We start from the raw sequence: 21,899 nt of genomic DNA, 5'->3' as shown, positions 1-21,899 counted from the left end.
CCCATGCAACACCTCCCTCCCACCTCAAACCACCGCGCCCCGCCCCCTTTCTGGGGCAGCTGCACTAACAGAAAGACTGCTGCAGCTGCCTTTGTGGAGTAAGTCTCCAAACAGCACGCGTGCATACACACACACATAGACACACACACAGACACACACATACACACACACACACGATAATGTTGGTTGAGATTATCTGGGGAAGCAGGGTTTAGGGTACATGCCTGTGTAGAATTCCAGGGAAAGTGTGGGAATGGATGGAGGGAGGGCAGACAGTCATTTGGAGACGGTGCCTGTTTAATCACTGTAAACAAAAGACGCGATCACTATTGGAAAGGTCTTTGATGTAATGTTTCCATCGGGACCTTGAGATCCCCTTCAGATAATCCAATTTTCGGACAATTGGTATTCGGATAATCGAGGTTCCTCTGTATTGATAAATAAAAACTATTTCATTTTAGTCCTGAAAATACAATTTGAATATATGAGAGAGATTTAGAGTCAGGTTTGGAGTAATATTTGACTTGACACTTTGAGTGAACTAGTTGAATTGAGTTGAATACTAGCTGATGCATATATTTGGTACAAGAGACAGCTGCCATGGTTCACAAATATGGGCTCACTGAACTACTCTTCTAGAGATCAGTCTGCAGAGACGATGTTTGGATTACATTCTATGCTGGTCATAAAGAGGCAAAAAAAAACTATTGAAATGGGGAAATGGGTGAAGGCATTAATATTGAGAATAATATTTAACCAGCAAAATTGAGTTGAGTTGAATTGAATTGAATTTGGGAAAGGTGACTGCTAAAAAACAAAATGCAATAACATTCAAATTCAAAATCAGAACAAGAATTGTTTAATAGCTAAACAATTATGAATAGCTGATATGATCACAAAATACTCAGATACCAATATTCTGGAAGATAGCTACCTGGGAAGGTATGGTTAGAGACAAAAACAAAACTGCAAATGCTGGAAACCAAAGTAGACAGGCAGGAGGCTGGAAGAACACAGGCAGCATCAGGAGATGGAGCAGTCGACATTATGGGTGGAACCAAAATGTTGACTTCTCTACCTCCTGATGCCACCTGGCTTGCTGTGTTCTTCCAGCCTACAGCCTGTCTACCTGGGAAAATATTGCAATGTTGACTGATCAATGTTAGTTCACAAATTCATGAGTTTCTGTTCATGGTGACAATGAATGTGAAAGTAATATTCAAGAGGTCTGTAAGCATTATAAATTATGACTTTTCACATGAGGAACCTTTTTGGAGAATCCATCAATAAGTGCAATATTGGTATTTTATTCTATGGGAAATGCAATGGTTAAGTACACAACAATTATGGTTGTCCCCTTCCATAAAACTTCATATCTTCACAGGTAAATTGACCTCAAAATAAGGTTTGGATTTCAAAATGATTCTCTAAGAGGTTGCTAATTCTTTCAAGTTTAGGACTCTAACAATTGATAGACATTTTATATTCAACTCAAAGCTGGTGAATTATTTCTACTTCTGACTTTCAGACTCAAATAAGAAGTTTTTCTGGATTAGTCAGTTAGGAAGAGATATCAGTTAGAATTATAACAAAACTTTAAGAATTGAAAATAAGCTCAAAAGAAAAATGATCAGGATGAAATAAATTCAGTATAATAAATTGTGGCACAATTTGATGATGAGTGAGAAGATTCTAATTTGCATTCACAGAAATATTGTCCAGGATTTGAGGAAAATGTCAGGAACTACCATCAGGTTTAGATGGGGTTCAGAGCATTCCCAATGTGGTGAAAAAGTATGTGGCTGTGAGTTTCCATAAATTGACTAATCAATGGCCAGAGGGTGGGGTGACATCCAGTCAAGGATGGCGGGTGGACTCTTAAATGCAGCGGGTAACTGATGGAGTAAATGCCCCAAATACAACATTTTTAAAATTTAAATATCATTTTTGTAACATCTTTTTTAAGCATTCAGATGTCCCTATTGACTTTATTACTGATTTAATTTTGAAATACAATCACTATTGTAATTTGATTACACAATGTAAGATCAGTTAATAATGAAAATCAAAAAGTGCAGATGCTGAAAACCTGAAATAAAAAGAACAAATGCTGGAAATGCACAGGTCAAGAAGCATCTGTACAGAAAGAAATGGAGTCAATAATTCATGTCAATGACCTTTCATCAGATCAGGCAGTGGTCTCTAATACTGATGTGGTACCAGGGGTGAGCTCCATATCAAATGCACATTAAATAGCTTCTTCAGTGGCCAACAACCATCCTTAGTTAGGTTGCTGAAATGTTTACCATGCTTTTTGTGTTTAAAGATCAGGTATTATGCAGTGAATAGCAAATTTAAATGGATAAGATGCCTGCTACAGGCAGGGATGTGGGTGGTATGTGTGGGTTATTTCATATTTTTAAAGCTGAGTTCAACAGATTTTTAAATGACAAAGGAGTTGAGGGGTCTGTGGGAGTCTGGAATTAGAGCCCACATCAGATTATGCCATAAACTTTCAAATTGTGGAACAGATTCAAAGGGTTAATGGCTTACTCCTGCACTTAATTTGTTTATTTGGGATCAGGAAGGAGGTACAGGCTTAGATTAGAGGTAGGTATGTTTGAAGATGGTCTTCCTGCCTCGAGGTCAGTTAATGACCAGCTACAGATTCATACATCATGGTGAGGCTGCATAGTAAAAGCTGGTGGCTTCTTTAGGACTTGGTGGAAGTATTACCTACACGCTACGGGACTAACAATGCACCATGTTCCTGATGAAAAAGGCATGGAAGATGTGATGGAAACTATAACTGTCAACTGTTTCTACTGCATTGGGCTATACAGGGCCGTGGTGAGGCAACCCCTGGAGTATTGCATACAGTTACGGTCTCACTGCCTAAGAAAGGGAATACTCGCCATAGATGGAGTGTCGCAAAGATTCATTAAGCTGCTCCCAGGGACAACCTGACTGTCCTATGAGGAAAGATTGGTTTGATTGAGCCGAGGGAGACTAGATGCAGGAAGGATGTTTTCCTTGTTGGGGAGTCCAGAACCAAGGAACATAATATCAAAGTATGGGATTCAGCATTTAGGACTGAGATGAGGAAAGATTTATTCATTCAAATGGTGGTAAACTATGGAAGCCAAGACACTGAATATACAGTATGCAAGAAGGTGATAGATAAATGTTTTGATTTTAAAGGCATCAAGGGGTGTGGGGAGAAAGCAATAATATGGCATTGAGATTAAAGACTGAAAATGTGTTGCTGGAAAAGCGCAGCAGGTCAGGCAGCATCCAAGGAACAGGAGAATCGACGTTTCCCTCCGAAACGGAGATTCTCCTGTTCCTTGGATGCTGCCTGACCTGCTGCGCTTTTCCAGCAACACATTTTCAGCTCTGACCTCCAGCATCTGCAGTCCTCACTTTCTCCTCCATTGAGATTAAGGATCCAGGCTCAAGTTGGTTGAATAGCCTATTCATGCTCTTTATTTGTATGAATCTATTTATATAAACAGATTACAACTGTACAAGATTATGGGAACAAGAAGGAGCAGGGTAAAACCAATCAAACTTTAAGGTACTTTTTGCTTGGTTCTGCGAGGCTGGGATGGAAATTCTGGTAGAAGTAATTTTGAAACTTGCCTGGAATTAAATGATGCCATACAATCAGAGATGCAATGAATATTTTCCCATTCAGACATCTGTCTCACTAACTGAAGCCGAAAAGCAGCAGAGGTACTCCAGGATTTTACACTGCATCATGTAAACAGCAAAAACCTTTTAGATTGCCTTGACAACATGGCAGATTATATTGTGCTCATCTAATGACAATACACTAAGTAAAAAGGAATACAGAGCTCTTTCAGACCTAAATCCCACATTTTTCAAATGAAAGCTCTTGCCTTCTACAAGATCAGACCATTGTAAGATGTGAACAAACTGAATGAAGACACTTTCATACATTTATTATTTTAGTGTGTTTTCATTTGGCATTTTAATCATTTAGCATTTGACATAGACTGTATTCGAAGGCCTGTTTGGTTAAATCAGAAAAGGGGCCTACTTGAAGGTCACAAAGCTCTGCTTTGCAGAAATTTGATGTGAAGGTGTCAGTGTTGGACTGGGGTGGACAAAGTCAGAAGTCTCACAATACCAGGTTATAGTCCAACAAGTTAATGTAAAATCACAAGCTTTTTGACCACTGCTCCTTTGTTACTTCACCCAACAAAGGAACAGTGCTCCAAAAGTTTGCGATTTCAAATAAACCTGGAGTTGTGTGACTTCTGACTTTACAGAAATTTGTTACTGGATCCCCTCGGATTTGAGTGATCAAGAGTTTACTGTACTGTTCATTGTATCAAAAAAAGTTTTCAAACAAGGATAATGGTTATCATTATGTAAGTATCTCAAGGCTTTGTATTCCATAATAATAGATCAGAGATACCACAGGCTTGCCCTTTCATAATCGTATCAGTAAGGAACTACATAATCATAAAAATATTCAATGATAAGGATTAGGAGTCTTCATATTGAAGATTTATTGGATGTTTAATAATGTAATTGTTTTCCCATCAGGAATTGAGTATCAAAGACCGAAACACCAGAACTCAACTGAAAATGAGATAGACAGAATTTCATCAGAAAGTCCACCTCAGGAAGAAAGTCCAGAACTCTACAGGAAGGGAACAACACCTCCAGATCTTACTCCAGAACACAGCCCTGTGCCAAGCCGATCATCCAGTTCACCATCAACCTCACCACCAAAGTACAGAAAAAAGAATCCAAGGCTTGTAAGACAGGTGAATTTAGAACATGACAAAGGGCAAGACATTCAGGTGCTGCTGGAAGGAGGAAGGGATGAATACCCAAGACCTACTAACTGGAATGATAAGCCACGATCGGGCAATCGAAGGGGAGCAAGCAAAGGAAGCAGCCACTCAAATGCACCATCAATAGCCGAGGAGATCAGGGAAAGAGGTAACGAATGCAAATACAAACACAGACCCACTGATAGAAAACGTACAGACTCACCGACTTTTTCATGGACATCCTATCGGTTGCATAATCATGATTCAGGTAGCCAGCTGCATGAGCAGGATGAAGAAAAACTTAGTAACTATGAAATGGAAATGAAACCCCTTCAACGCATGGATTCCTATGTGCAAGAAACATTTTCAGAAAAACACTACAGTAACTTCAGCTCCAAAAACATGATGGAAGATTATCATCCAGACTTTCTCAGCTATGGAGTTCAGAGGCTAAAACCCACTGTACAAAATAAAGAGAACTTCAGACCTATGAGTCCCTCTGAGCCCAATGTACAAAGGCTGGAGACCCTGAGAATGAATGTAAAGCTAGAGCCACGACCATCAAGACACGATATTAGTATGCCACCAAATTCAAAAACGGTAACTATCCAACAGTGTGAAGAGGAAATGATGGTTCAATATAAATCTAATTCAGTAAGTAGTTTGTGAAACATATTTTTGTTAAATTGGCACAACTACTTTCAACATACCAAACACATTTGAGAAGTTATATGAATGAAAAGTTATTGTTTGAGGTTAAAGACAAATCAGGACTCACTGAAGCTAACTGGGCATTAGAAATACTTTTGAATGTTTCAATAACCAATAACAAGGTGCCATAGCATGTAACTGCAGCACTAAAGCTCAAGGTCTACTTCCTATTATCTCACAGTCAGTTCTATTTCCAGCACTGCCACTCACACGTATTAATCGCCAAAATTCACAAAATAAAAATCAAATTAATAATGAAATACAGTTCAAGCTGTAAATTTTATCTGAAGTTCACAGTTACCAAAGAAAATCTTCAAAATCAGTCTGGTTACAATTGTTTACTGATTGCAAGAGAAATAATACTCCACAAGTCAATTTACTGTAATAGAAGGAATGAGTGTAACCAACCTTCAGATTTAAATTACTGTCCTCTGAGATTTCTGGGTTGGATTTCCAATTAAGTTGACACATAGTGTGGTATGACTGTCAGCTACAAACAGTAATAGTGACTAGAAAAGGGAATGGCTGCTTTAAATAGGAAGATTTCCTGCTTTGTAATTCCAGAGATAGAACTTTCCCTTTGAGCTTCCGAACATTGCTGTTCATGCCAAAGATTGGCTCAGATGTCACAATGGCAAACAGTCAATCCATGTAATTTTCCTCCAGGTGACCAATGAACAGGCATATATGAACAGGAATAGGCCATTCATCCATTAAGCCTACTCCACCATTCAATATGATCGTGGCTGATTAAACACTTTAGTGTCTTTTAGTCACTGCACCCCATAACCCTATTCTTGATGAAGGGCTTTTGCCCGAAACGTTGATTTTCCTGCTCCTCGGATGCTGCCTGACCTCATAGAGTCATAGAGATGTACAGCATTGAAACAGATACTTCGGTCCAACCCGTCCATGCCGACCAGATATCCCAACCCAATCTAGTCCCACCTGCCAGCACCTGGCCCATATCCCTCCAAACCCTTCCTATTCATATACCCATCCAAATGCCTCTTAAATGTTGCAATTGTACCAGCCTCCACCACATCCTCTGGCAGCTCATTCCAAACACGTACCACCCTCTGCGTGAAAAGGTTGCCCCTTAGGTCTCTTTTATATCTTTCCCCTCTCACCCTAAACCTATGCCCTCTAGTTCTGGACTCCCCGACCCCAGGGAAAAGACTTTGCCTATTTACCCTATCCATGCCCCTCATAATTTTTTAAACCTCTATAAGGTCACCCCTCAGTCTCCAATGCTCCAGGGAAAACAGCCCATAGCTCAAATCCTCCAACCCTGGCAACATCCTTGTAAATCTTTTCTGAACCCTTTCAAGTTTCACAATATCTTTCCAATAGGAAGGAGACCAGAATTGCACGAAATATTCCAACAGTAGCCTAACCACTGTCCTATACAGCCACAACATGACATCCCAACTCCTGTACTCAATACTCTGTCTAATAAAGGAAAGCATACCAAATGCCTTCTTCACTATCCTATTTACCTGCGATTCTACTTTCAAGGAGCTATGAACCTGCACTCCAAGGTCTCTTTGTTCAGCAACACTCCCTAGGACCTTACCATTAAGTGTATAAGTCCTGCTAAGATTTGCTTTCCCAAAATGCAGCACCTCGCATGTATCTGAATTAAACTCCATCTGCCACTTCTCAGCCCATTGGCCCATCTGGTCCAGATCCTGTTGTAATCTGAGGTAACCGTCTTCGCTGTCCACTACACCTGCAATTTTGGTGTCATCTCTGCTGTGCTTTTCCAGCACCACTCTAATCTAGACTCTGGTTTCCAGCATCTGCAGTCCTTGTTTTTACCCCATAACCCTGTATACTGCAAGTAATCAGAAATCTATCATTCTCTTAACCTCAAACATTCTCAATGACTGAGCTTCCTCAGCCCTCTGTGGTAGAGAATTCCAAAGGTTCACAACAACCCTCTGAGTAAAAGAATTTCTTCTCATCTTGGACGTCAGTAGCACGCCCCTTATTTTTAAAGTGTGGCCACTGTTTTGGTTTTCTCAGCCAGGGAAACATCTTACCTGCAGTTATCCTATCTATCCCTTTAAGTTTTTTGCAAGTTTCAATGGGACCACCCATTTTCGAAAGTCTAGAGAATACTAGTGCACTTTGTCCCATCTTTCTGAGCTATCATGGGAACAGATCTGGTGAACTTCTGTTGCACTCCCTCTGTGGCAATAACATCTATCATGAAAAAAATGAGACCAAAACTGCAAACACACAGCTCTCCAAGTGTATTTTAATCAAGCTTTTATGTATTGAAACAAGACTTCACTAATCCTGTACTCAGATGTTTTTGCAAACAAAACTAACATTCCATTATCCTTCCTAATGGCTTATTGCACCTTCATGTTAGCCATCAATGACTTATCGATAGGGACACTTTTAATTCTTTCTGACATCTAAATTTTCCAACCTCTTGTCAATTAACAAATACTTTGCATATCTGTTTCTCCTTCCAAAATGGATAGCTCACATTTTCTGCATTAAATTCATTCAGTCATTTTATTGCCTGTTCACTATGCCTGTCCAAATCCTCCTGAAGCCACTTTATATTGTGCTCAGAACATACACTCAGACTTAGCTTTACATTATCCAGAAGGTGAGCCAAGCATTCAATTAAGCCAGTGGGTGGACTTTCAAGGTTGGACAGTCAGTCTGAGCTTGGAAGAAACAGGCTGCAATGCAAAGTAGGTAAGAGAAAGGATGCTTCAAAATGGAGGTGGCTTCTTTCCAATATCTCGATAGCTTAAACTAAAAAACTGCAATCAGGTTACCACTCAGGAATGGAGCCCAACTATAGTTCCTACCACACACAAGCAGGCAGATAGGCCCATGGCTTCCTGGAGTATTGGTTCCAAAGTCCCAATCAGCTTCCTTTAATTGGGCTTAACTGACCCTTAGTAACATATTCAGTTACCCATTGTATGTGGGATAGTAGCTCTGCCACTTAACCCTCACAAAAGCAAGTCCGAGATATTTTCTAGAAATTCAGTAAAGCTTAATGCTTTTTATGTTATTTTCCATTCAGTCAGCAATAATCTTTTGTTGCCATTTAACTGTCTGTTGAAGAATAATTTTACTTTGCATAATTTATGTGGAATAATTCTGTAATTAAAAACAAAACGCACTCTCTGCAAGAAGTCAAGAACCTTTAAAACAAATAATTACTTAAAATATACAATTGCTGGAAAATGGTCCACTGAATAAATTTAAGAGAAGACATACAATTGCTGAACGTAATAGAATTTAAACTTTTTTCAATTTAACAGCAAGATGTAAAATTTAAAAGGAAAAGGCAATACTGTATGCTTGTAAAAGATCACATGCATCTGACAAATATAGTGCTAATATGTGGTGAGACTTTTAATTCACAAATGAGAGTTGGCAAAGGCTCGACTGTAGCTGTTAAATAAATCATTTATCTGTGATTCTGCCTCTTGACACTGTTTATCAATTCAGTTCCACTATGGTCAATGTGCTCCTCAACTACATTTATCTGTCTATGCTTCATATCATGTGAAATACTGATGAACAAATACTTATTGATCCGTCAAATAATCCAGCAGGTGCAATCCAATAACTAGCATGCATTTTACTGTTCAGTTGGCCACATTCTATATTTAATGGTTTAGTTGTGACTCGACTAGTTGTCTCAAATTTGCATCATGTATCTGAATTCGGAGCTTCTCAACATTCCATAAAAATCAAAACAATAGAGATATATTACATTACTGTATCAAATTTACTGAAAAAGAAGTTTGTATACTAAAACCTTCTATGCCTTTAATACGTCAATTAGTTTGGCCTGCTTAAGAAAATTTTATTCAAGCTTCTTCAAAGTCCCATCAGTGGAGTTGTAATTAATGTTAATATAACCCTGATAAGTATGCATCTCATAGAACCATAGAATCTTTTAAGTACAAAAGGCGGCCACTTGGCTTCACTGGCTGGGAGTTCGAAAGAGTTGGTTAATTTAGTCCCACACCCCAGGGACTTTGCACATAACTCTGTAAATTAGTCTTCTTCAATTAGATGTCCAATATTCTTTCAGAAGTTGCTATGGAATTTGATTCCATCCCAATTTTAGGCAGTACATTTCAGATCTTAATCTCTGTGTGAAGATTTCTTTTCTCGTTCCTTTAGCTCTTATATCTCTAGTTCCCAACCCACTAAGGAAACCAGTTCTCTCAGATTTCTCTAAGAAAACTGCTCATAATTTTGAATAGGGTATTAGGTGACCTCTTTTCTGATCTGAGGAGAAAATCCCAATTTCTCCAATCTCCGTGTGAATAAATGAATTTCCTTTTCCATTGTATGCCTCCTTTGTACCTCCTCCAAGGCATTAATGTCCTTTTCATAGGGTGGTGTTTTGAATAGCACACAGTATTCCAGGTTAGGCTAAAACAGTTACTTGTAGAAATTTAGCATGATTTTTTAAATTTAATGTCCCTACTTACAGTCTGATATCTGACATGTTTTCCTCACTGCTTTATGAAATTGCCTTACCTTCAAAGATTTGTGAATATATATCCATAGATCCTTCTGCTCTCACAACCCCCTCAAAACAACATCATTTATATTATACTGTCTCTCCATGTTGTTTCTTTCGAAGTTCATATTTTCACACTTATTTTCATTAAACTTGCAACTGCCATGTGTTGTCCACCCACATCACCAGTTTGTCCTGAATTCTGCTACGAGCCTACTCCTTATTTACTATATTAGAACAATTTGGTTTCATCTAAAATCTTTGGAATTGTACTCCCTTTCTCCAAGTCCAATCCATTTATACTTGCAATAAGGTTATTTGAGATTGGCATATGTCCCACATATATTTTGTTTCCAGAAGAAAAACTTCTGTTTCATTACAATAATGAAGTTCATCTTACTTCTGTTAGAGAGTTGGAGTAGATTACATAACCACAGGAATTTGGTTCAGATGAGTAGGCATTCATTAGAGCTAAAGGGATTAAGAAGCCAGTTATAAATTTAATGGATTAGAAAGAAAAGAGGAGCTCTAAACTGGGCTACAATTTACAATCACCCACTTGACCGAATCACTGTCAAATTCTTTCTGTTTTATCTAATAAATGCATTATGTACACAATATTTACTGTGTAATAAGGTAGTTAATGATAAGAAGGTTAAATACAGTTCTTCTATTATAGAACTGCGATAGAGTTGATATAACAGCAAAAACAGTTTAAAAAATTTGAAATTTGAGCATGGACATGATGAGCCAAATAACCCCTTTCTGCCATAGATTTCCATTTGCTAAATTGTAATCAGTTTCTAGAAGTTGCCTGGAATGTTCTTTTTAAATCATCATTTATTCATATTAATATGTCTATGAAAATCAGCATAAGGATTATTAAATATTCAATACATATCTGAAGGATAAAATATAAATGCAGACTGATATTCAGTTTAATATAGTACTCTGGCTATTTCTCCAACCCTTCATTATGCTCATTTTAAGAAACAAAACTACTTTGGTGCCTAAGACCTGCTGAGCCATTAAATACTGCCATCTCATTAGCTTTCTCAGTAGTTACCTAGCAACAGCTTATACCTTCATTAAACATTCCCAGAATTTAAGTAGAAGCATATAAACTAGACTGAATTACCTGCAGCTCAGTAAGATTACATCACTTGGAAAAAAACTTGCATAATTTTTTGCTATGAAATTGGAACATCTGGCTTTTAATGGTATTATATATCTAAACAGATGGAGTTGTTTTTGACAAACAACTTTATTTTCATTGTATCATCAAAGGCTAACTGAAATGATTTGATTAATCCAGGCTCAGGTTCAATACCTTGCATTAACTGCTTAATCTAAGCTCCTGTAGAACATAATAAATTATTTTTGGATGGTGGTGTACGGCCTGTATAAGGCAAATAGCTTTTAACATGCTTATTATCATGGAACATTATTAAATGATATCATTGCCTTATCTTCACTATGAATTAATTTTCAGTGTAGAATACAAGGGACAAATAGATGGGGAACTCACAGTTTGTCAGCTATATCTTCATATTCCACACAGGCCAATAATAGAAGCATCACACAGATTTTAATGTAGAGTTTAGTTTGCTCATTAAAAACTGCACAAAATCTTTGCAATACTAATATATTCTTCAAACAGTCTAAAAATTGACATGAAGTATTTGTCACAATAATTGATGGCAACTCAGACATTGACTATTTTTTGTAGTAAGTCATTTGTAAAGTTATTTCCCTCTTATCTTCGAGACATATATACCTTTTTTAAATGTCTTATGTTCTACAAGCTGTATGTTTTATTAAGTGGTCTTACCCCGATCCCTTCATGTACCAGTCATGAACATGCCTATAAGGTGAACAAATGTAGGCAGTAAAATATTTCCTATTTCTTAGCCTGTTGGTTTAGGAATCCAAGAGAAAACGCTCTGTGCTACAGCACAGTAGTGAACCAAAAACAGTCCAAATAGCTTCACGCTTAATACCAATCTAATTCCAAAAGACCTATTTGAGGCACATCACCTGTATTTTGTTTAAATTATGCAAATGACAAGTCTGGTCCCCAGTTGAAGCTGCAGAAAAATTATTTGGTGAATAATGAGCTGGAAATCACACAAGGAGTAATAGGCATCCCGATCCAAATCTCAGTGACTTTAAAATTGTTCATGATTGCAAATTGGGGCAAAGAATTGCAAATGTAAGGCTTTGAATAATAATATTACATACAGCAATGTTCCCTTGACATAGTTTAATATAATATTAGGCCACCGTCATTTATTAAGATATTAAGAGACACTTAAGAAACACAACACTATTAGAATTGGATCAATACTAATTACTGCACATGCATGTATGAAATCATTAAGACAACGTTCTAGATTTTCATTCTTCGAAACAGCATAAGGTCTCCAAGGGTAGGAAGGATGAAATTTTCTTTCCATAAAAAACAAGTGCAAGTTATTTTTCTTTATAATTAACAGGATCATCATCAGACTTAAAGGCTTTGACACGTAATTCAATAGTAGTCAGTCACTAACAGAGAAGACGTGACATTTGTGTATTTTACATTAGGAGTAACTTTCCCTCTATTTTCTAATTTGCTTTCCTTTGAATGCTATTGTTTAAATAATGAAACACTAATAAAGTCAAGATATATATATATATATATATACAGATTAATTCTAATTCTTTGAAAGTATTTACTTCATAGAAGGCTGACAGTGGTGAGTATTAATCATTGAGATGTTTCTGCTATTAAAATTATCATTTTCTATTTATGAAAACTTTAGCTAAATTCCCTTCAAAAATAAAAAAATTGTTTGCAATGATTAATTACTGTGTCTCATATTTGTTTCTTTTCTCTTTTAGGGCTCCAATCCTATTCTGGTTGCTATGGTGATTTTGCTAAACATCAGTGTCGCCATTTTGTTTATTCACTTTTTTATTTGAATGCCTATTTGTCAGTTTAAATAAGAGAAAACATGAAATTGCATAAAAGAAAACTGGTGTACTTCAATCTGAAAAAGTCAGCTTTTACTGAGAACACGGTCAACTTCTTCACACTTTGCCTTTCCTAGATAACAATACTGATTAGTCAAAATTAATGGCATAAATAAAATAGCTCTGTGGCATGACAGAATGGTGAAATATGCTTCCCCATTACTTCAACAATTTAACGTGCAATGTTTGAAGAGAAGAACTGTAAACAAACTAGGAGGAAGGTAACATGACCTTAGTTCTGACATCAAGAAACTTAAGACATTGATATGTCCTTTTGGTCATCAATGAGGATTTATTCTGAATGTATTTGAGACACTGAGTTTACAGTATACTGTTTTGTTGGTCTACTCAAGTCAATTTTCAAACTACAATTTTTTTATTGTTGTGGAAACATTCATAGTATTTTGATTAAAATAAGCTGCGCAAGACAATGCCACAGAAATTAACTCATTAGGTTCACTCATACCTATTCCATAACCTTTATCCAGTTTTTTAGACATATTCTTCTGAAGACTGTAGTAGCTTAAAGGGCAATAGAGAATATTTTACCTTTTGCATAAGAGGTATTATTTCTGCACCAAAACAAAATCAGAATCTGTAATTTACTGTTTTGTTAATTCAAAGATTAAGAAGTAACAGATATTCCTGGCTCCAAGTCGACTATTTCAGAAATTTATTTCACAATATTTAAAATAAAAATAATTTTCCAGACATGATAAAATATACATCTTCAACATCACACAGGTATTCCAGGGCTTACTGGATGAATTTTGAATCCAGAAAGAGAGTTTTGGATCTATTATGGTATGACACAGAAGTGGGTAGGTCCAGAAACTTATGTGGTTGGAGACGTGCTAGTTCCCTGGCTCCAAGCTGCACCTGGGCCAATTACCTGGAGTCCAGATCAGGAGTGAAAGGAGGAAGGGTGTTGGGTAACTCGTTAAGACTATTATTGAAGGCTGACTAGAATTTTTCATGATTCGGAGATGCCGGTGTTGCACTGGGGTGTACAAAGTTAAAAATCACACAACACCAGGTTATAGTCCAACAGGTTTAATTGGAAGCACACTAGCTTCTTCATCAGGTGATTGTGATCACCTGATGAAGGAGCGTCGCTCTGAAAGCTAGTGTTATTAACCTGGTGTTGTGTGATTTTTAACTTAGAATTTTTCAGTGAGCCTCAAGGTATCTGGAGACAATGTGCATCAGTGTAGCTCTCTGAGTACAGCCTTCCATAGCTGGATTTAGGGCCAGCTCTTCAGGGAGGTTTACATCTTCTTGTCTTCCTGGCATTGTTTACAGGCACAGACCAACCCCAAACAATGGTGACCTGCCTGCAGGGGCCTAATTTTCTAAATTAAAAAAATCTGGGAGGGGATGCATGCATCTTTAGGTGCTCTTACTTGCTTGTCCTCGCATCCTGCCACTGCTTTCAAGCTGGAAGGCCTTGTGTTGGCTCTCCTGTTTCAAAAGGCCACCTGTTGTTCTTCATTATATGAAGAGACAGCTCCAGGCTAATGACAAATTGAGTGAAATCTTAAATGAGTGACTGCTTCCAACCACAGAATGGATATCTGTCCACCATTTGAGGCTGACTCTTGGGTTCTGAACTTCATGGGGATAATCCCACCCCAAGGCTTTATGGCTTTTGCATTTGATTTTTAAACAATGTATCTTGTCAACTATTTTTCATAGTTTTGTAAACCACTGCAATGTGAGACTTCTTCCAAAGTTATAGTTGGCATGAAATGGTGATATGGTTGTCAGTTCACTTCTCAATAGTTTTAAATACAAACAGGACACAGAATTAATAAGATACAACTCTACTGGGGCAAGAATTGGATAGTTCGAAAATTTAGCCTTGGTAGTCCAACAAAAATTTGAATTGTTATTGATACATGTTTCTTTGATTAGATAACAATCATGCTGAAATTCAGTTTTTCCTAAGTTTAATAAACAATTCTTCAGTTAGGTGTTAACTATTGAAAGATGATTAGCCACAGCAGAAATATCTAAATCATCATAATCTTTATTATTTGGATTCCTGTTAGCAATTTGAGAGAAAAAATTATCATTGTAATTAATTATTCACAGAACAATGGCCATTTTAGATATTAACAATGGGATTCTAACCAGGCATCAGATATTTGGGCCATGTTTTCGCTGCTGATGCATGTCCCTTGAGTCAGAAAGTTAAGCTTTGGTTTCATGAATTCCACTATACTTAATTTTCTGGTGCAGCAGGTGGCATGGGGAGAGTTGAGATGTAGGATGTAGTGATGTGGGATAGAGTCTGACTTCCCAATCCTGCAAAGTAGATTGTAGGCAGCCACGTGGGTGCAAGATTGTTAAGACATACTAATTAGAACACCTGTCTTGGTTCCCTGGAACTTTGTCCTAATTGATTTAGAAGTGTTTAGGTATGCTAGATCTTACCTCTCACACCCATGGCATCAAATCATGGCCCATTCACCTACTCGCATGCCCCCTCTGTTGCAGCTCATACCACATCCATAGCTACTCATGCAGTATACACTGTGAGAAGATCTCAGGAGCCATGTGGAGATGAAAAGATTAAGCTGTTAATAATCAAATATAGGTTTCACTCACTCACACTTTTGATATTGATAAAGCTCCCATTCATGAAACTCTTTAAAAGATTTTACATCAGTTCAAGTATTCAATCTGCTTTAACAATTACATTTTTAATCAGTGAACATTTCAAAGGCAGCTTATTCCTTTGGCATTCCACTTAAACTGACAATTAAAATATGAACTCAGCTCCTCCACTGATAAAATTGCTTTTGTAGTTTTTCATTTAAAACTCAGCCAAGCATTCATAATGACCTTAGCTATAATAACAGACCTTGGGAAATGTCAATAAATATTTTAATTGAAGCTGCAGGAACTTTTCTTTGCACTATATTAGATGGCCTATCAATCAAAGAAATTCCCCAAAGGTTGTTAATTTAGTTCTAACTTCTGCCATCTTCTTGTCAAAAGGTTGGGGATATAACACTGATCATGACACTTAAACAGACATTATTCATCTTTCAAAAACATACTGTATCAATTCATGTCTTCTGTAATATGGGTTAAAGCCTATGGATTGGTTAAAATGGTGCCTGTTTCAATTTGGCATTCATTTTAAGAGGTCCTGCAGAATTTGGGCTTCTCACCAATACGATTCATGCCCTTCTCTCATCCACTTCTGGAAAAAATGGTATCTGTCACAAATGGGGATAGGGCTTCTGCATCCACCACCTGTAAAGTATAAAGGTCCTGCCCAGCTTTGTGACACAGTCCTATATACACATGTATCTTTTCAACAAAAAATATATCAATTGCATCACTTCTTACCAACCCTGTTTCACTACTCCTACCTTGATGGAGCATCCAGCTCCACTAATTGTAACACCTGATGTCATATACAAACTACACATTTCAATCAGCAATGTGGTTCAATGGCCGTGTGCCTGGGTTCAAGATCCATCTGCTTTCGAGGTATATAATAACATCTCTGACTAGAAAATATCCATGAATCAGTAAGGAGAGCTCTTGTGACACTGTATAGTGTCCCTACCTCTAGTCAGGAAGCCTGCATTCAAGTCCCACCTGCTGCAGATATGTGTATTAACACTTCTGGGCAATTGATTTTTTAAAATAAACCCATAAATGGCAACATTCAAAGTTGAATACAATGAATAAATCATCTGGAAATATGATCAATAAAAAATAGCAGTCATAAAAAGACAGAAAGAGTATGCATTTTCATAGCATTTTTCACATCCTCTGCATACCCCAAAATGCTTCAACAATTCATTACTTTTGTAAGGTGTTTATTTTTGTAGTGCAGGAAAACAAGACGTTAAAATTTCACCTTCCATCATTCTACACCTAAGATAAATGACGAAATAGGCTGTATTGCTGGAGAGGTACATGTGGACGAGAACATTGAGAGAAGTTCTTTTTTTTAATGGTGTTGCAGTTGAATTACAGCTTAACATTGCATTCTGAAAGTGGCACCTTTAATATTGTATGACAGTACTTCTCAGTATGTGCCAAAGTCCTGGATGGACTTAAGTTCACAACACTGTGCTTCAGAGCCAAGTGCTACTGCTGACTTTATAAGGAACATATTTATAATTTTTTCCCCCAGTCACGATATTAAGTATGTCTGAAATAAATGTTACTGCAACCATTGTGTGCCAGTCAATTAATAGATTTCAAACAAATATTCCCACATAACAGTAAGAAATCAAGTAAATTAGATTGTATTAATCCAATCTTTTCTATTTTAGAAATAATTTCTTCTGGGGGAACTGGATGTTTTTGGTGCATCCAGCTACAGTTACACTTTATGCATTTACGTATTATCACTTTTTAAAGTCCACTTTCCTACCCAATGTTAAATAAATGGAAAATAACTCACAGTAAAGACAGAGGAGCTTTAAGTTGTCCTTGTTCAAGGAACCTGACTCTGCAGATTCACCATCCTGTTAGCTATGATATTGGTTTGACTGAAAAATATTACTTCTCACCAGAAAATTGAGGCAAGCCGCATGTAAAGTCTTAGTTTTTTTTAAAATAAAGGAACCAGGGCACACTGGACAGGCATCATTAATAATGATAATTAGGCCATCATGTGGCTAAATTGAGGCTCTACGTAAAACGCTACCTTGATTGAGTTGGACTGCATGGGTATTTGTCCAGCATTAGAAGTGTAAAAAAAAAATGCGCAAGTCGCCCTTCACAGACTTAAATGGTCATTGTATTACTCCTCAAGTGGAATAGTCTATTTATTTAATGTACCTACTTTTAGTTACAAATTATTACATGAATCAACCAACAACCAGAGGTGAAATAATACAATGAAGACTAAAACTATTCAAAAGTACAGTTGTGATACCTGTTTGTTAAACAACCTTTTTTTTCTGCATGTTATGGATTTTTACTCTGGAAAGCATCTTTTCTAAAGTCCAGCTTTGTGTTCAGTGAGATTTTTGGTTTTACTTTTCTGCAGTACCTGGATTAAATGGCGCCAGATCGTGGTGACAGTGGAAAAGCTTTTCACTGTATTTTACTGTTTTTCTCACTGTAAAATACACGTGACAATAAAATCATTCATTCATTATTATCAAATCCACTTTATGCCTTGGCACCAGTCATGCGCATAGCACATTTTTTTTGAAAAACTACTTTAAATTGAAATCAACATTGGACACAGAACAATCACCAAGTCCCATCACATTACTTCAGTTAGAATACCAAAGCCCTGAATAAATGTTTCAACTTTGCCAATTGACAAGATAGAAATATGTTTATCTTATACCTGTAATTCATTTTTGTATTTTGACTCACATAAAAACATTAGCAGATCTGAAGTTAATGGTTAAAATACTACCAATGAACCTTCTTGATTGAACCAAAGTCCTCTTAAATGCATGTTAATTTTTCTTTCTGCTGATAATTGTATGGAGTATCCTTCTCATTTTGTAAAACTCCATTTGTTTGCAATTTTTATCTACAATTGGGAGTGTTCATTCCTCCTAAAAGCATAGGTAACTATTACTTTCAACACCAATTATGGGTCAGAAATGTATTATTTTAGTCTAAGCATTTTCTCAACATTCATTATGCTGGGGTTTACCAGAGTAGGACTTCAATATTAAAAATGTTTTTTGCAAGATATTTATGATATATTTTCCACTTCTGCAAACTAATTTTACTGGACACATTAAAAAATTCCAAAAATGTTCTTGCCATTTTGGAAAGTATCAAATTTTAGAAAATATTAAAACATTGTGCATTTTATTTTAAAAATCACATATTTTTAGCGGATTTCAGTGACACATTTTCATCTCAACCATGGCAGAAATGCTTTATTCTGTTCTTAACTAACCCACGTTAGTTATTTCCATGATCGTTCTCACCAACTAATGCCCCTACTCCTGTATATGAAGAATTCTTTTAATCAATTCAGACCTATGAGTCATTAGGAACTGTCCAACTGCACACTTTCTCCATGTCTAACAAATGTTGCTTTATGTTGGCTTGCCTTGTCTATCTAGAATTAATTTGAGCATGCTGTTACTATTCTTGTATAAAAACTGTTCTCAAAAGCAATTTAGGATAGACAATGAATGCTGGCTTTGCCTGTGGTGCTCATATATGAATGAATAAAAACAAAAGTTATATGACCTGGTCAGTTGACTGGACGTTTAAACCATGCCCACACTGTAAGATCTGAATGAAAATGTGTAAATCAGAAAATTTTGCATTTATATGTTTCATCATCATTGGACATCTGAAAGCACTTTGCAGTGACTGATGTAATTTTTGAAACTAAAAATCACACAACACCAGGTTAAAGTCCAACAGGCTTATTTGGAGGCACTTTTTGAAGTATAACCATTTTTGGAATGTAGGAAAACATGGCAGATAATTTGCACTCAGTAAACCCTGCCAGACATCAATGTGATAATGATAAGATAATCCATTTCTTGTGTTGTCGATTGAAGAATAAATATTGACCAGGACACTAGGAATAACTCCCCTGCAGTAGTGCTATGGGATCATTATATCCCCTGAGCAGACAGATGGCGCCTTGGCTTAACATCTCATTCAAAAGACAGTGTGTTCCTCAGTACAATACTCTTTCAGTACGTCACTGGACTGTCAGCCTTCATTATTGTGTCCGAGACTTGGTGTGAGACTTGAACTAGAAGCCTTGTAATTAAGAAGGAATTTATTTTATTCTTTGAGTGGTGTGGGTCTCACTGGCAGGGTATTTCTCATCCCTAATTGCCCTTTAGCTGAGTGGCTTCCTGGACCATTTCAGAGGATAATTAAGAGGCAACCATATTGTTATTTATTTGGAGTTGCATGTAGGCCAGAAGACAGTGCTTATCAATTGAGCCACAGCAGACACCCTTACAAGCTTTAAGATTTTCCTTTTGCCTTGTACTTGGTCCTTGGATATGTCTAGCAATTGTACAATTAGAAATTAATTAAGTTTAAATTATAATAATCTCTGAAATTCACTGTTCATAATAATAGTAAAGCAAACACACTAAATCAGGAATAGATTTTTGTTCTAATTCTTTGATGTGCTAGAACTCCTGGATGGATTGTGTTTGATTATCAGGGAAATTGTAAATATTAAATGATTGATCTTGTGCTGATCAAAAAGAGTTGATAGCGATGAGAGCATAGCCTGAAAATATAATACTGAAGATATATCAGGAAGGGATGTGGAGTATGGGGTTAGGAGTTTTTGATATTGTCAGTTTAAATTGCTTAAAGTCAGCCTTCCATTCTAGTGTATGTTTTAATAGGACTGTTGGAAGCATTGGTTGAGAGTTTGGACAAAATCGAGATCCATTTAAGTAGGTGATTTGGTCAAGCAATTTTGTTGTGACTGGTTGAGTAAAATCCAAGTTAAAAAGTGATATAATTTGAATTTCATCAGTAACAGCATACAATTTGTTTTAAAATGCAATACTTGACCATGCCCTTGATAAATTATCACTCTGATGATAGTATAATTGAAATATACCACTATAGTAAAATATATAAATTACTCCAGATGTATTTTTTACAATATACTTAATGCAGCATGTGAATTATCTCCTTAATTTCAGTCTGCTCTTCCTTCCCTCCAAATCACAATAAATAAATCCCAAATGTTGTGCCACCATTTCAAAATCATTAATATGATCTGGGTAGTGATTGACAAATAGTGTTCTATTCTTCAATCTAAACAAGAAACTATAAAAAATTAGAATGTCATATCACCTTGCAGTAAGAATTTTAGTATAAAGGTGACACATATATATTGTTATAGGGCATTTAAATTACATAAACAAACAACAACAGGAAGTGACTCCTCCCTTCAGAATGTAAATTAATTGTTAACTCAAGTTTTTTTGTCTATTTGCTTATGTTTTTAAAAATCTGCAAACAAACCATTTCAGCCAGGAGACAGTGAGGTCTGCAGATGCTGGAGATCAGAGTTGAGTGCATGTTGTTGGAAAAGCACAGTGGGTCAGGCAGCATCCGAGGAGCAGGACAATTGACATTTTGGGCCGGAACCCTTCATCAAGAAGGGCTCCAGCCCAAAACATCAATTCTTTCTGCTTCTCAAATCCTGCCTTACCTGCTGTGCTTTTCCAGCAACACACTTAAAACCATTTCAGCCGCAGACTTCGTATTGCACATAGAACAAACTGTTCTTGATTAAGATAGTCTATGCCAATATTTATGTTTCTTATGATCATGTTCCTCCTTTGCATCTGACCCCATCCCATATCCTCTATTCTTTTATCCCTCGTGGATCTTTACCAATATGTCTGTATTGCCATCTTTAAGTTATTTCACTTTGTCATGTACATCTTTTTTTAATTCAACTAAGTCAAAGGAATAACAGTTTTAGTCATTATGATGACTTTAGAAGAGACCAATGATCAAGCTTCCTTCTGATTTTTGCAGTCACCTGACAATGCAGCGACACCGAAGTTCCCACACAGGCCAAACACAGATCAATCCCATTACATTGCTGCACATGAACAGACACGTGAAAGAAATTTGAAGGACCTATGCACTTAAATGAACAGGACATGCTCAACAAAACATATTAGTGTTGTCAGTGTCCAGATGCTATTGATCATTTCCCTGATAGTAAACTGAATCCAAAGTTTTTCATTTTTGAAATTCACTAAATTGTGAAATATGCCTCTGTCAGGTGCTTAAGGCTTCATCCAAATCTCTTTCAAGATCTCCAACTTATTGATTTTCTATCCTGGAAGGGCTTGGATTGTGGGTTTAACATATTTATGTGCTCTAGAGAA

At 36.7% G+C, this 21,899-nt stretch overlaps 1 protein-coding gene across 3 annotated transcripts in view; it reads left to right on the top strand.

Annotated features, from left to right (window-relative positions):
* The window catches only part of jph3b (junctophilin 3b), a 170,576-nt gene extending 149,445 nt beyond the window's left edge, over positions 1-21,131 (top strand). Inside the window, exons 4-5 of one of the 3 annotated variants that reach the window (XM_072596125.1) lie at positions 4,576-5,408; positions 12,919-21,131. In XM_072596125.1, coding sequence (XP_072452226.1) covers positions 4,576-5,408; positions 12,919-12,999 — 914 coding nt within the window. In that variant the 3' untranslated portion in view covers positions 13,000-21,131. Of the gene's footprint in view, positions 1-4,575; positions 5,463-12,918 lie in introns of those variants that run through there. The other 2 variants (XM_072596124.1, XM_072596127.1) reach the window with 2 other exon arrangements.
* The last annotated feature ends 768 nt before the right edge of the window (positions 21,132-21,899 follow it).

This window comes from Chiloscyllium punctatum, chromosome 26, assembly GCF_047496795.1.
Source record: "Chiloscyllium punctatum isolate Juve2018m chromosome 26, sChiPun1.3, whole genome shotgun sequence".
In the NCBI taxonomy this organism is placed as follows: Eukaryota; Metazoa; Chordata; class Chondrichthyes; order Orectolobiformes; family Hemiscylliidae; genus Chiloscyllium; species Chiloscyllium punctatum.
The sequence above is the reverse complement of the archived record's forward strand: the minus strand, read 5'-3'. Positions and strand labels throughout refer to the sequence as shown.